The sequence below is a fragment of the Carassius gibelio genome, chromosome B19 (assembly GCF_023724105.1).
Source record: "Carassius gibelio isolate Cgi1373 ecotype wild population from Czech Republic chromosome B19, carGib1.2-hapl.c, whole genome shotgun sequence".
Taxonomy (NCBI): domain Eukaryota; kingdom Metazoa; phylum Chordata; class Actinopteri; order Cypriniformes; family Cyprinidae; genus Carassius; species Carassius gibelio.
Genome location: NC_068414.1, coordinates 26,755,011 through 26,770,920, shown reverse-complemented (window position 1 = coordinate 26,770,920; position 15,910 = coordinate 26,755,011). Strand labels below are relative to the sequence as shown.

Below are 15,910 nucleotides of genomic sequence, written 5' to 3'. Positions count from 1 at the left end.
CCCAAACCTCTTGGTATCGTAGTTACAGCGATTTAATGCTCAGCTCATTGGTTTGCCAAACAGCAAAACACTATTCATTAGCAGTTCAGCATGTTCAGTTCCGTTATTATGTGGTTAAGCACCTCATCCATTCCATTGTCATAGAGGCTACACTGTTTCCACGCTACCCAACATACAATAATAAAATAATAAAAGGAAATTAACTAGATAAGTAGGTAAACATTGGAAATAAGTCGAGATAAATGGATGATGGGGCCTCAAGGAAAACTTCCAATTTCCTAAATGTCTCCTCTTTAAATTTCTTACCTGGCATTTTTTTAGCACAGCAGGTTAACTTACCGTAAAAGATGAACTGTGGAGAGGCGAGTGCTTTTTGTGCCTTAGAATGTATGTGTTTGTGTGAAGGGGATGCAGGGCCAGTGGTGAAATGTAGTTGGTATATAATGGATTATTGATTGTTGGGAGAGAGAGAGGACTGGCCCTCAGGGTTCATCCCAACTGGCCCCTCTCTTGCCCAACACTGAATAGTCTCTCTACGCCTCAGCAGACACACACACACACACACACACACACATACACACACAAGCACACAATGAATTAAGGCTTGTGAGCAGACCACTGTTCATACTGACTATGAGAGGGGACTAACTGAGACTTACTGTTGTCCTTCAGGCAAAGATTCATACAAACCCTCACAAGATGGGCTGAAATATAAGGTGGATGGGGGCAAGTTGTCACACATACCTTAAAAAATACCTGGAACATTCCCAGTTATTGCCCAGGAAAAAAGTAATACAGTTCTCTGAACACGTTGACCATCTTGTCACACTCTTTGGGGTTACAATGGGAATCTGCCACTAAACTGCCTATTATAGGAATTTCAGCTAAATTTTATTCACTTTTAAGAGTAATTGGTAATTATAAAACTCAAACTATTGTTTTGGTCTGAAAATATTTGAAAATAATAAACTGTATAAATTTGTAACATTTAGATTCTAAATATATGTTTAAGAGTATTAAACACATTTGTGACCCTGGACCACAAAACCAGTCATAAGGGTCAATTTCTTGAAAGCTGAATAAATAAGCTTGTTATGATAGGACAATATTTGGCTGAGATACAGCTATTTGAATATCTGGAATCTGAGGGGGCAGAAAATCTAAATACTGAGAAAATCACCTTTGAAATTGTCCAAAAAATTAAGTTCTTAGCAATGCATATTACTAATCAAAAATTAGGTTTTGATTAATATTAAGGTAGGAACTTTACAAAATATCTTCAAGGAACATGATCTTTACCTAAAATAAAAATGTATTATTTTGACCCATACAATGTATTTTGGTTTTGTGGTCCAGGGTCATATTTGTGTAACTGGACTTAATTGAACCCTATTATTACTGATATATTACCTCTTTTTACAGTACTCAGACGCCGTCTCCACTGTGATTATAGTGTGTATTTATTTTAGCTACATTTTTGGACAAACTATATTAACAGATATGCTAACACATAGGCTGCACATTATAATGAACATTCAGTCAACATAAGCATTTTTGAAGAATGCAAAAAAAAAAAAAAAAAAAAAAAGTTTGTCTATGTTTAGATTTAATAGAAAACAAAACAGAATGGCAGGAAATCCTGATTCTGGACTGGGGTGTGTATGTTTTTGTGGATTTACAGCAATTAATACCCTTCTTGTTCTAATATTGAGCAGTGCATTTACTGTATCTGCATTTATGCTCTTGTTAGAATAATCAGAAAGCATGTCGGATAAGTTAGTGTGTTTTTGTAATTCTTAAAGATTGTGCCATTTCCTCTGACTCTTAAATGAGGACATCAGCAGTCTCTCACTCTTTGTCCCTCTCCCACTCACTTGTAAATGGTGCAGAGCATAAAACCCAATGTACTATGTCCTCTGTATTCAGCTATGCAGTATGGATTCTGCCTTAAATGAATAGTTTTGACTGAACAAAAGACTGTCAGATGGCATTATATAAAAGGACTCTGTTAGCTGGGGGTTGTCTCAAACACTGGGCCCAAGTTCTTTCCATGTAACAGTTTTGTATTTCTACCAATTTTGTGTATAGCACTTTCTTCATAACAGCAGTTTGTAACAAGAAAAAAAATGCATGGTGCCTTTCTTTTACTAATAACTAATTACTAGCTTGTTTGTTGCCATGGACGAATGGCGTTATGAATAACTTTTATTTACTCATTTGCAAGTCTTGTGCTCAACTTTGCTTCTGTTCTGTCTCTATTTTCTTTCAGGTGACCAGTATGAAGCAAACACTCAGCTTGTAAGATGATTCATGGGATAAAAAACTCCAGACATATTCCAGACAAAAGCAACCCTGTCAAGACAGAATTACCAACAATGACACTTTTGACAAAGAGGACTTTTACCCAGACCGAATGACTACAGGCCAGACAGACTTAATAGGATCTATTAATTTGGACAACAGATAGCAGCAAAGTGGAATATTCAAGACTTGAAATGGAGGTGGAACGGCTGGACCTTGTAGAGGAAGAGTCCTTCTCAAAGGGTGGCCAAGACAACCCTGATGGCAGGAAGAGCAGAGGTCACACTTGCGAACTCTGTGGAAGAAGTTTTCCTTTCCTCAGCTCCTTGTCCCAGCACATGAGAAAACACACTGGGGAGAAACCATACAAGTGTCCTCACTGTGAGCACCGCTCAGCCCAGAAGGGTAGCTTAAAGGCCCACATTCGCAGCCACAAACTGGACGGCCTCAGCCAGGGCAACGGCGGTGAGGAGGAAGATGTGGATGAGGAAGGGGAAAAGGAAGGAGGGGTGCCAGAAGATCAAGGTGGTTGCTCCAGTCCGACTGAGAGTACCTCTGCCTGCAACAAGGTTGTGAGCGGTGAGGAGTCGACCAAAACGAGGAAGAAAGGTGGAAAGAAGGAAAGAACCTCTAGTGAGAATTGCAAACAGTCAGTGCAGTGCTCTCTGTGCAAGAAAAGATTGTCCAGTCAGGAAGAGCTTGAACAGCATAAGCAGGAGCTTCACAAGTTCTTCCGATGTGAACTGTGCCCTTATGAAACTTTGCAGGAGGACCAACTGCAGGCTCATGTTGAGAAGGTACATCCTATCGAGGAGGAATCAATCACCAAAGAAGTCTCTATCAGTGAGGAAGCTGATGGTAAAGGCGAGTTCCCATGTGAACAATGTGACCAGGTGTTCACACAAGCCTGGTTTCTGAAAACCCACAGGAAAAAGCATCAGAACAGTCTGGATCATGGGTGCCGGATCTGCGGACGCCGCTTTCGTGAGCCCTGGTTTCTACGTAGCCACATGAAGACCCACAACACCAAGGTAAAACCAAAGAGTGACACCTACCTTCCGGCTACTGTCAATGAGGTGGCGCAGGACGAGTCCAACTTGGTGAACGAAGTGTGTCTGTATGAACTCTGTGCCAAGTGTGGTAACTTCTTCCACAACCGCAAGAGCTTGCAGTTGCACGAACAGGTCCACAGAAATGTTAAGCAGCCTCCTAAAAATACCTTCTGCAGTGATAAGGACTTCACATCTGTCACCAAGACAAGCTTCTTGGAATGCCTAAACTTGAAACCAGCAGGAAATGAAGAGAACCCCGCTGAGGGAACTCTAGGGAAAAGAATCCCGGAGCTTGATCCAGTAAGCAGCTACCAGTCTTGGCAACTGGCCACCAGAGGCAAAGTGGTGGAGGTATCGGAGAAGAGCCTGGGTTGGGAAGAGAGGTTAGCCGATGCAGATGTAGCATACGACAGGGAAAAGGGCGAGTATGTCTTGCTCAGACAGGACAAGCGGAAGAAGTCACTTGATGCAATGGCGAGTATCCCAACCAAGAAACGGAGAGGGGCTGGGACCCAAAGCTCCAATACAGATCACCACAGCACTGAAGAAAGGAACGGCCAAGTCTCGACTGGTGAGCGAAGCCCAGAGAATCTGAGTGACACGGAGTACCGCCCTACTTCTCGCCCTAGCCGTAAGAATTCCCAGAAAACCTCAGAGTGCTTGGAGTGCGGAAAGGGCTTCCGCACACAGCAACAGATGGTGATCCACATGCTCATCAGACATGGTGGCTTGGGTGAAACCATTGGTGGAAATGGACTGTTCTGTAAAGCCGAGTCAAGCCCATCTAAAGCAGGCGAATCAGCAGGACTCTTCAGGGATCAAAAACAAGCAGGGTTCTTTGGGGACACAGGTAAGGATGACATCCTTATTTGGAATTTAAAGCAAGCTCAAAGTTTAAGCATAATCTCAGGAATGTGTTCTTAATGTTATAAACTTCAAGCACCACATGATTGCTTATCATAACCTCCGTTCGCACTACCACTCACAGTTTGTAAACAAAAGACAGGATTATTAATGCAATGCTATGCAGATGCTTAACCTCTGGCATAGTTTTTGCTTTCGTGTTGAACAGCTAATGTTTAAATTCACTGAAAAGAATGTCATTTTATTTGAATCTGTATGCTACTATAAATCTACTTCAGCGCAAAGATTTACATTTTTATCCCTATTCAACACCTGCCTACAGCACAATTTACAAGTGAACATACAGACCTTGATTAGTTGACTCAGGTGTGTTCGATTGATTTTACTCATGCTGAATTAGCTATGTGACTGTGCTCCAAAGAATATGTAAGCAGGTAACTGGTACCTGATTGGAAATTATGCTACGATGATTAACAAAAAAAAATAAAAAAAAATCACAAAATATATAAGGAAATTTTTAATGATTTCATTTGAGCTTTTGTTGTTATTAATCCCACTCTTGTAGATATACTTTCGTGTGGAGTTCTAATCAAACAAACAGGAACCAGCAAATCGAGTTTTCGGGTTCACTCGATCACTACTGGAAGGTGTGGTAGACTAAAGGCAGATATACAGGAATAGGATATGAGAATGACTGCCTTAACAGATACAGTATGATATACTGTTTCTGAAGTTAAACTTGCGGAGGACAGAGACACCTTGTGGACAAATGCTGCAGCATTTGACATGTTCAGTTGTATTGTAGTGTTTGTGCATAGCTTAGACCTTTAATATGTATTTGATTTTATTATGGCATTTGTTGACTTGGTTGTTTAATTAATGGAAACGTGGGCTTTGCTTCCATTTGAAAAATAACATTTTAATCTTTTTGCACAAAATACCCATTAAATATAGAACATTTATGATTTTCATTCATTTTATTTTTCTGCCTCTAAGCTTGAAACAAAAATTACACTTGTTGAAAAGGACTTTAGGATATTTAATTCAGTTCCAATTACCAGTCCATGGATTTGGGTATATGGGTATATATATTTTTTTCTCAGTATCACTTGTTCATACCTCCATACATTTGTTTTCTGTCATCTGATACCATAAAAAAAAACAGGTTACAGCCTGTAATAAGCTCATTGAAGCATGCTTTTAATTATCAAGATGCAAAAGTAGGCTTTGAATTGTTAAATCTTTTGCTTGTGGCTGGAGCTGTCCAGGCCTCTATTTCTGGACTTCCTGTCTCCGGAAGACAACCGCTAAAGATTTGTGTCTTTTTTTTTCCCACTCTCCCCATCTAAGTGCAGACCTTTGGTTAAAAAATATGCCCCAATAGAGCACTGAATCTGTCCTGGTAATTGATAATTCCTGTCATATTTAGTGGAATCGTGGAGCGTTATATTATTCATCTATAACGGAAGACTTCTAATAGACCTGTAGTTCTAAAAAATTACCCTTCATTACCAAGAGTTTAAGTAAAATAAAACTGCCTTAAACAAAAGATGCCCTCTTAGGGATTGACACAGATGAAATGTTTCAGAACAGATGTTTCACTGTGTAAGAGTTGAAACAGATGTCCACTCACTACTGATATTTTCATGTAGGTGTACAGATTGTATAATGTTCTTCTACACTATTTATCTCCTCTCAGAGATTCATAGTAAGACCAAATAATTTTTAGAATATGATAGTACCCCTTGTAGGTTTTCTACTGAAGGACAGAAAGAATGTAGGGAAGCAGACATGGCCATTATGTTTGTGTAAAGTTTATCTCAAAGGACCCCCACCCGCTCTCCGAATTGGCTCAAAAATAACCCAGAGAGGTTGGAATGAAGGCTGCACAGCAGCTAGTGTAAGCCACCAAATGCAATCCAGATGGCTTGAGAGAGAGAGAGAATAGAAATAGAGAGAGCTACTGAGAGATTGCAGACATGTTAAATGTAAACAAACATCTTGCTGACAGATGAGAAGAGGTAGTCCCAGGCAAAGTTCCCAGGCCCAGTAGCCTGTTGCTCCATTGTATTAGTGTTAAACAAACTGTGATTATGCTACCACTGTTAAAAGTTTTTGACCTTATGTTAACTGTGCAGATGCTCATTTGTAAGTGTTATACAATGAGAGTTTTTAAATGTTGCATATAAAATTTTGCATTATTTTAAACAATTACATTGAATATGCTGTAGTTACATCAACATATATTTGTTACATAATTTTTATATATTATCGATTTGGTGCTCAAGAAACATTTCTAACTATTATCAGTGTTGAAAAGTTGATAATACATTTTGGTGCTTATTTTAGTGGAAACCTCAAATTTGTCTGGATTCTTTTGGTGAATAGAACACCCAAATAAATATTTATCTTTTAAAATATCTTTTAAAACTCCCTTTATTGTTTCTTTGGATCAATTTAATGCATGCTTGCAGGGAAGTTTTTATTTTATTTATTTTAACTGTACTGAGCCCAAACTTTAGTTTTTTTTTTTTTTTTTGTACTTGCTCTTACCTTTTTAAATCAATGTTCTGTCATTAACATAATCTAAATCTGTACAGTATTAGCACCTGTACTGGAGTGAAACTAATAGTTATGTTGTGCCATCTTGTGGTGAAACTCCAAAACTGCTTTGAATTCCAGTGTTCATGCGAATTCAGTGTTGTTCTGATGGCTGGCTTTTGTTCAGAACATGTTATTGTTATAGTTACATATCCATATTTGTTGTTTTCACTACAGATAAAAAGCCATACACCTGTGAGCACTGTGACTTTTGCACCTCAGAGCCCTCGGCCATCGCTACCCATGCCCAAACGCATCATTTGGCAATCAGGGACTGGGGCCAGAGGAGTGATGCCTTAACCAGCTCACTCAGCCAAAGCCAACCTCACCAAACCAACCACTCGGGCTTCCCAAGGCTGAGAAATGCCCTGCTGCAGCAGCCCTATTGGCCCTACACTAGCTCAACTCACCTGGAGAGGGCAGCACTGAGCGATGCCGCGTCAAAGAATGAGGAAAACAACAAGGGGTTGAAAGAAAGTAGCACCACGGATAAAGCAGATGCTAATCTGCTTAATCTCTCCATGGAGGTGGATGACGAAAAAGAAGAGATTTCTTCCATGTTAGTGAAAAGTTTGGTTCGACACCAGTGTCCTTATTGCTCCTATGCAACATTCTATCCAGAAGTTCTCTGGATCCACCAACGAATTGCACATAAAGTTGACAGCACTACGTTGGTGCCTAAGTGGGCCCCGAGAAACGGCCTCAAGGGGCCTAAATCACTTCTCGATTTCAAGAGACGCACTGGTCCACCTCCGTTTCTGGAGGGTAAGGACTGCCCCTCTCTGCCGCAGATGAGAACTTCCCGAACGAGTCCACCTGACTGCAGCCCTGGAGGGATGAAGAAATCAAAACCTCCGTCAAGTAGCGTAGAGTCCAGCTCCTCGCAAAGCAAGAGCTGGCACACAGCCACAGCGCCAGGGGCATCATCTCACTCGTCCAAACACAAGACCAGCAAGTCCAGGACAGATGAGTTGGCAGGCAGTAAACACAAAGCAGGCGTCCATCAAAGCAGTTCCTCGCGGCCTAAGGCAAGTCCTCAGAAGACTGGAAACCCAAAGACAGGAAGCAGAGTGATGGAGAGTAGTCTGCTACCTCAAGAGGGACTTCATTTTATGCTCTCTAGTAAACACAAACTCTCAGATCAGAGGAGCTCCAAAGCCCATGCTCCTCAGACCCCCGGCAGGTCTGATTCTCAAGCTCAGGATACACCGTCCATTGCTGGGTACGACCCCTGGAGCAGACTTGGCTTGAGTGGCCCGTCCTCTCACTCCCAGACCAAGAGACAGTCGATGACCAGTGGTCCAGAACCTGTGACAGACATCCTGAGTTTCTTGAAGAACTGCAGTCCTCATGATTTAGCTGCTCTCTACCACCACTGGGGCTTCAACAGCACCATGGCAGAGCAAGCAGGTAAGAGGGTGTCATTCTGCACTGACATTCATAACCATTATTATGAGATGCTGATTTTTATTTTTTATTTTTTATTCCCAACAAGTTTAGCCCCAAAAGTATTTGGACAGAAACCTTCAAAATTTTTTGATTTTCAATCAATCAATCAATAGCATTTTTTGGTGAAATCTTTTGATTTGAAAAGGCGTTTGGTATGATGTTATCATCTATGCATTGATGAAACATTAGGCAAGTGAATATGTTTGATTTGTGTCCCCAAATACTTTTTGGGGTCCCGCTAGGATTTATTTTGAGCCTAATTTACTCTTTCCAATCTCAAAAATCTCAAACTGACTTAATTTTTCAAAATGTTGTAAAGCCTAAATTCACGTGTAGCATTAAAATGAACTGATTTCAGTTTTGAAGTCTTTTATTTTTATTTGATTTGACAAATTATCGGTTTATCGGTAGTTAGAATTTCACCAGGAACACTTAACTTTACAGCGCATTTGTAGAAATAAACAGGTAAAGATTGACATGCAGGGAAATGCTTGTCAGGTCACAGTGCTTGAATTATTCAGCGAAGGCACATTAACTGCATTTACTCCTGAGCTGAAATGACAAATGAGAACAGTGAGGGCTAAAATGGCACGTAGCACCCCACACATACACACACGGTTGTGCCAGCGTGTGCATACTCAAAGGTTAATGGAACTATTGAGTAATCTCTTCATCATCGTGTAACCTACGGAAGTGTGTAAAAACATTTCGGACAGCTATCGCTGAGAGGCATTGCGAGCTTTAAACATCAGGCTCGTAACGGCACGCCGGGCGCTCTCCGAGGGGTTACAGCGCCTCGATGCCACAAATATGCAAAACAGCACACTCAACGAGTGAATGAACGAAAGAGCAAGAGGAGTCAAATTAAGCCACCAGCTGCTTTGAAAAATATTTTCAAATGCTTTTTTTTCCATTCCACTTCATTTAAGGACATTTTGCCAGGCGGTGGTCCAGTTGGCCGGCATCAGTGAGCGTAGTTCTGCGGAAAGACAGTGGAAATTTCTGTCAACTGTCTGGCCTGATATCATCAGTGCTCTCTTTAGCCCTTTGAGTCACATACAATAAAGTGACCTTTCCAATATTAGACTTTCCTTTTGTTTGTGCTGTCCGCTGCTTTTCCTGTTGCATCGCTCTGGTATGGTAATAACTCACGGACTCATGTTTACTAAACGTAGCCTTGCTTACTACTGCCACCAACACTTTCAGTCACAGCTCGGCGCTACAACAAAGCAGGGCCTGAGGGCTCGGAGCAGGTAGGACCACCAGTGCCAGGTGACGGACAGGAGCCAAAGGGACAGCATTTCAGCTTGTGCTCTTAAAGCACCCTAAGGGGAAATGAGATGCTGAGTGCTTCAGGTTCCACATCCGTTCCTGTTACTTCAGCGAGTCCTTCATCGACGCACACGTGTCCGAGCGATTCCCCCTGCATGGACGAGGGGCTGACATAGCTAGAGCGACGGGCAGGAAAAGAGCAGCAAAAACAGGAGGGAGGGAGACGAGGAGAGAGGGAGGATGGGGAAAGCAGCACACCTGACATGTGACATGGTAGCGCAGATGGGGGCACATCACAGGGCAAGGCTTTTAATTCACAGTAATTTATGCGGTCACATGGGCCTGTGTTCATGTCAGGCTGTCAGAGATGCTCTCGAGATGCAGCGTGACAGCTCCCCATCCAAGCCCTGAAGGTAGTCTCCCATAATGACACATAAAACATACTAATGATGCTTCCTCTCTCTCTCTCTCTCCCTCCATCTCATAACCACTCTTTCTGTTCCATGTAAGTTCGCCTACATGTTCTTCCTTTTAATTTTCATTTCTCTTTCTTTGTTTGTGTGTGAACTGTAGGGTTGGCGAGGTCAGGGTCTCAGCAGGGGGAGTATGTGTGTCCAGTGTGCAGGAAGAGCTTCAACCAGCCCAGCCATTACCGCACACATATGAGATCACACACAGGTGAGAAACACACACTAGAAACATACATACACACAAGCGCTGGACAGCAATTAACTGAATCTACTAACTGAACTTTTTTTCATATGCAATTTTTTTTTTATTTCACATTATCATTGCAAATGTTATGACAATTATATAAAAATTATAAAATAATATAATTCATCCTGTTTTGAATGTCACATTATAAATACTATGGTGAATATATTAAATATAATTTCTATAAATATATTGTCATAACACACTATAATCCATATAGAACTAAATCCAGTAATTTGCAGTATACTGCAAGTGCCTTTAATGTCACATTATATCAGTTTTTTATGTGTTATTTTATTTGATCCTGTAAATATAATTACAAGTAAACTTAAAAGATACTTTATCCAATATGTTACAGTGCTCTGCACTAAAATCATTTAAAATGCATTTAAAATTATTTATAAAAAGTGAAATGTTCACAAATACACCAAAAATGTATATATTACTCATAGTGTATAAGAAGCTGCTAAATGATTCCTATACATGCTCATCAAATATTAATATATATATATATATTTAAATGTACATGCATGCAAGTGTGTGTATGTATAACGAGCAATCTCTCTCTGTCCTTGGACGAGACTTTCTTTTTTTCCGCTGCAAACATATTTGCGTGTGACTCTGACCTGTGAAAATTGTATACATTATTAATCAGATGTCACTTATGGAGCTGTAATTGTGCATGCTAATAAGCTCAGCAGTCACCAGTCCAGTGTTATATGCGTCAAATGCTCACTGAAAAAAGTGACAGTTTGCCCTTGTCTTCTCGTCAAACCACACACACACATACACACACCCACTCAATCAGGAGTTTTCATTTCATCACAGATAAGATTATAGCCATCATTCATGTTTAACTACAGACTTTCATACAACATGATAAATCTGTGTGCCATTTTATGTTTGCATTATTTAGTTATGATGCATTGCAATTGTATAAAAAAAAATGTAAGTGACCTTTGCTATGAGTATTTACTAAATTTACCTCCTGGTTACAGGGGAGAAGTGCTACTGCACGTCATTAGCATGCACCATAGCAGCTTTTTAATAATCTAAAGAGGTCATGTACCATTCGCAGTAGTCCAAATGAATAGGATTTCCTCCACTCTTTTAAACAGGGTGCACTTAACCGCTCAGATTATGACTAGGACTTGAGTTTTTTATTTTAAGAGTGTGTGAAGGTTGCGCATGCTAGCCAGACTGATCCCCAGTGACAGAGGCCAAATGCTACATTTTATGGAGCTCCCTCTCTCTCTACGCACATAGACTTACAATCAACGTCATCAGTGATTGCTCTCTTCAGTGTGAGCTTCCAAATGAAGCGGGGCAGGGGCCCCCGGCCTCCATTAGCATGCACACTAACTCTGTGTGTCACTTTAAATTGGTAGTTTCAGTTCACTGTCTGCCACGGCCACGCTAACTGGTGATGCTAATTCAAGGCCTTTACGGCTAATGCTCGATGAGCGGGTGGATTCTCGGTGTGCACCTTAGCGCCTCTAAAATGGATTCCTGCAATACTTCCTTTGAAAGTGACCAAAAAAGCAGAAACCTCTTTAAAGTCAACCTGAAATGCATTAGCATCCTATTTTATTTCTGTAATATGATGCAAGTCCCAGTGAAAAGGGATATTCAATTAGATAATATCATAATTTAATCATATTTATTAGCCCAGTTGATAGGCCTTTATATCTTGTGGCTATAGGGAAAAAACAAGAGGGCTTGGTGCAGCAATTTATTATATTTTGAAGTGATGTGCACTAAGGGGGCATTCATAAATAGACCAAGAATGTGTGATTCAAAAGTTCATGGGGGTAAATTTTGATTTCATGTTGATTTAAAAGTTTAATTTTTACTAGAATTATCTTTGTACCCTGCTGGGTAACCATACAAGTGAACAAGTTCCAATTTTTGCTACATTATAAACTTGATTACCTCTGTTTAACCCGGCCGCCTTGCTCCCACAGTGATGTTTGAGTCCAATGGACTCATGGGAACTGGAGTCCATCCTCTACAGAAGCCCCCAAACAAGTATGTTTCACTTTTCGTTCGGTAGTTTGCATTATTTGTGTTTATCTTGTGTTATTTTTTTTTCTGTCCTGTCAGTCATTTCTTCATCTTTATTCATTCTGTTATATGCAGTTTCTACCTGCCATTGTTAAAGTGCAGAAAGTTCTAGAAATAAACCAACACTAGGGGATCAAATGGATCCTTAACAATCGAAGGGTTGTGCATTGCTGCAGCAGGGAGGCCCATCCTTAATGAATTACCCCCTTTGCATGTGTTGCATATTACAAATGGCAAAAGCAAGCTGAGAGTAAAGGTCAAATTAAATTTGTGCCGCACTCTCTGTGATGTTCTGACAATAACCTTTAATGTAATTTGGTGGGTTCTGTTTTGGATTGGGGTTTCACTTTCTTCCCCTCTAGGGAACTACGGTGCCCCTGGATGAGTTCTTACTGTGCCGCAGACCTTATCAGGCAGCCAGCGCAACCCAGCCTCAGATAGTCCTGATTAATTGTGTCTGTCTTCATTTTTTTATGAGGCATGATTTATGATAATACCTCTCTTTCAGCCCCTCGGAATGACAATTATTTCCTAGTGGATAATTCATTCATTTTTCAAAAATAATAATATGGAGAAATTGAATGGCAGACTCATTTGTTTTGCCCAGGTGTGGGGGGATATTTTTACGCGATTGCACGAGGACAGCGTTGTACATCAGTCTAATTAAACGCCGAAACTGGGACTCTGACAATTATTCCAGTGTTGAGCCCCAAACAGACATGGGCAGAAGGAGAAACTAGGTCTGTGTGTGGTTGTCAAGTTCGCCTCTCCTCTCAAAACTCGATATGCCCAGTCTTTCGACATCTACCGTCGGTGTGACGTCTTATTGCTCAGGGGAAGGCAGGGAGGCAGAGATTCCTGTGTCTGTGAGTTTGTGTGTTTGTACGAACAGCTGACAGAAACAGAAAACAAAAGGCTGACGTCCCCTCGGGGGGAACAGTCAACCGTCTCCATATGGCATGTCATCAGCCCATCAATCATGCCGCGCCCCTCCCCCCACCTTCCCAACCTGCCTCTGTTCTTTCCTCTTGAAACGGGAAGGCAGCGCTCTCAAAGCCAGCCCTCCAACATCACTGCCACGTCACCTCTCCTCTCTGGTTCCAGCCTCAGCTTTGCTCTCACCTTGGGGTCCAGGCTCTGACCCCATCTTGTTTTTTGTGTGTCCGTTTCAGGTGAGCGACCTTTCCAGTGCCGATACTGTCCTTACAGCGCCTCGCAGAAAGGTAACCTGAAGACCCATGTCCAGACTGTGCACCGTCTAACCTTCGACAACACGCAGTACCCGGACAGGAGACTCCACCAAGCCCCTACCAATGAACCCACGGACCCTTCCGGATCTCACTGAGCATGCCTACCTCCTCATGACCAGCTCAAATGAGGGCTGAAATCTATAAAAGGTCCATCAAAAATACTTTGATGCACAAATACGGCATTAGAGGAAGACTTAACGTAACGTACGGCATTGGATTTGTTCGTGTTTTTTAGTGTAGTTGGACTTTCCATGTTTCCTTTTTATTTTCTCCTTACACAAAGCTCTAGATTGAACTAAAATGGGGGACACAAGTTTACACCTCCTATATCCAGAGACTTACGAAACACTTGAGGGCTAAAGCCTTGACAACACGAGGTCAGAGCTGATGGAGTAGGACAGTGAGCTGCGTTCTCAAACCCAAGGACTTCAGCTGATCCCCTAAACTTGAAATGCTGCCTCCGAGTTCCGCGATTGACTAGTTGTTAAAAACAAAATAGCCTTAGTGTGCAACGAGTGTAGTTTGTGTGTGTGTGCGTGTGTGCAATTGTTTTTTCCACATTCTACTTCTCAGGACTTGAGTTAGACGCAATTCCAAAGCCTGCATTTGTTCACACAAGTTTGTAACTGCACGCAAAGGAGACATGCAGTGAAATTCATTACTTAGTTTTGTTTATTATAAGCATATATATTTGGTTGAGTGTGTTTTGTCACTGGTTGGGCAACACTTGGCACTATCATCAAAATATGTCCTGAACACCTTTTGTATTGTGTTAAACTTGGAATTGAAAGTATTTATGTAAGCGCAGCTGTAATGTTACTTAGGTTTCCTTTTTCGTCGAGTGTCATATTCATAACCATCTCTATGAAGATTTTAAGGTAAAGACACATGCCATATTTTGCATTAGTGTCATCTGATTGGTCCAACAAAGTTAGAAATATTATTTGTGTCTGTGCTTACTTTTTTGATGTAGCCTACACAAGTTTTTTGTTTCTTTTTTTTTTTTTTTATCAAACATGTTTGCCTCAGTGGATTCTGAATAATAATATCCACCCCAAAAAGAAGAAAACTTAATTCAATGGCGCATCAGGTCTCAAAGCCATGTTAAAATCCTCGAGTGTTTGATGAAGGATCTATTTTCATCTTAAGTTGCTTGGAGTTGCAAGTTGTCTGTGTAATCATTTAAATTATTGCATAATAGAGAGACTAGTAATTAGCGCAAGACTAGATTGGGGGGATTTAGTGTGTTTTATAATGTTACTTATAAAGCTTTAGAATGCCATATTTTTTAGAGGTTGAAAACTTAAAAGCAAAGAAATTCTTGGCCATATATTTCTATGAATGTTGTATATGGTAATTAGGGTATTTATGGATATAGTCCTGAACAGCTGTGTACCTTAAATTGCATTTAGATATGTAAAACAGTCAAAAATGAACATTTATCTAGAGCATTTATTTTGCCTAAATCCTTGTGTTGGAAACTAAGCCAAGAAAACTGATCCTACATTGCGAATTTTGTTTTAGAAGAACCTCCAGTGTGAATTTGTTATGATGCTCAGCGGTCAAACTGAAACATGTTGCAGGTTCTAAGCAGCAGCAGTGACCCAGGAACTGAGAGTTATTGCAAACGTGGTCCTATCACTGCTGCCCTTGAGCAAGGCACTTAACCCTTGGTCGCTCTATAGGGACTCCGTGTTCCTGCAATTGAAGTCTAGGAAGTTGCAGTTGCATTGGATGAAATGTGACTGCTATTTGTAATTTACTAACAGCAAATCAACTTTTAAAATTTGTCCTAGGACACAAGAAACATGAATAGCTTTTCCTGTTAGCTTTTTAATGAATTTAAACCCCTTAAGTACTAGAGCAGAAGACCTAAGAAAACTAAATACCATTTTTTTAATTAATTTGCAATTGGATTGTTTTTTTCTTTCTTTATGTAACACTATTAATTTTGTGGTTTGAATAGAAGTAGTAGTTGAATGTATTTTGTGTGGTTAAAAGTTTTTTCTTCCCTCCACATATATTTTGTTCATTGAAGTACACAAAACCTGTTGACTGTCATCCTCAAATCATCTCCAACTCATACATTGTCCATTGTTGAAGTTTTGAATTAAACTTAAATTAAACTTTACCTTAAATTAAACTTTACCTTTGGTCTAAATGGTATTAATATTATTATAAATGGTGCTAATATTCACCTAGGCCAATGTTTTCCAAGCAGGGCTACAGAATGATTAAGATGTAGTTTAATTTGTAGACAAATCTGTGTTTTTTGTTTTGTTTTTTTCTTTCTAGGAATAATTTCTTAATTTGCAAACACGTGTCCCATTTGAAGCATGTGGC

General features: G+C 40.4%; 1 protein-coding gene and 1 long non-coding RNA gene across 5 annotated transcripts in view; one reads left to right on the top strand and one right to left on the bottom strand.

Annotated features, from left to right (window-relative positions):
* The window catches only part of LOC127979760 (zinc finger protein 516), a 36,998-nt gene extending 21,283 nt beyond the window's left edge, over positions 1 to 15,715 (top strand). For 2 of the 4 annotated variants that reach the window (XM_052585383.1, XM_052585382.1), the window contains exons 2-6: positions 2,270 to 4,203; positions 6,996 to 8,228; positions 10,113 to 10,217; positions 12,218 to 12,281; positions 13,490 to 15,715. In XM_052585383.1, the coding sequence (XP_052441343.1) occupies positions 2,496 to 4,203; positions 6,996 to 8,228; positions 10,113 to 10,217; positions 12,218 to 12,281; positions 13,490 to 13,493 (3,114 nt within the window). In that variant the 5' untranslated portion in view covers positions 2,270 to 2,495 and the 3' untranslated portion in view covers positions 13,494 to 15,715. The remainder of the gene's footprint in view (positions 1 to 2,269; positions 4,204 to 6,995; positions 8,229 to 10,112; positions 10,218 to 12,217; positions 12,282 to 13,489) is intronic. The other 2 variants (XM_052585381.1, XM_052585379.1) reach the window with 1 other exon arrangement.
* LOC127979762 (uncharacterized) overlaps positions 1 to 15,910 on the bottom strand; it is a 46,084-nt gene that overhangs the window by 7,679 nt on the left and 22,495 nt on the right. The gene's annotated exons all lie outside the window — the stretch shown is intronic.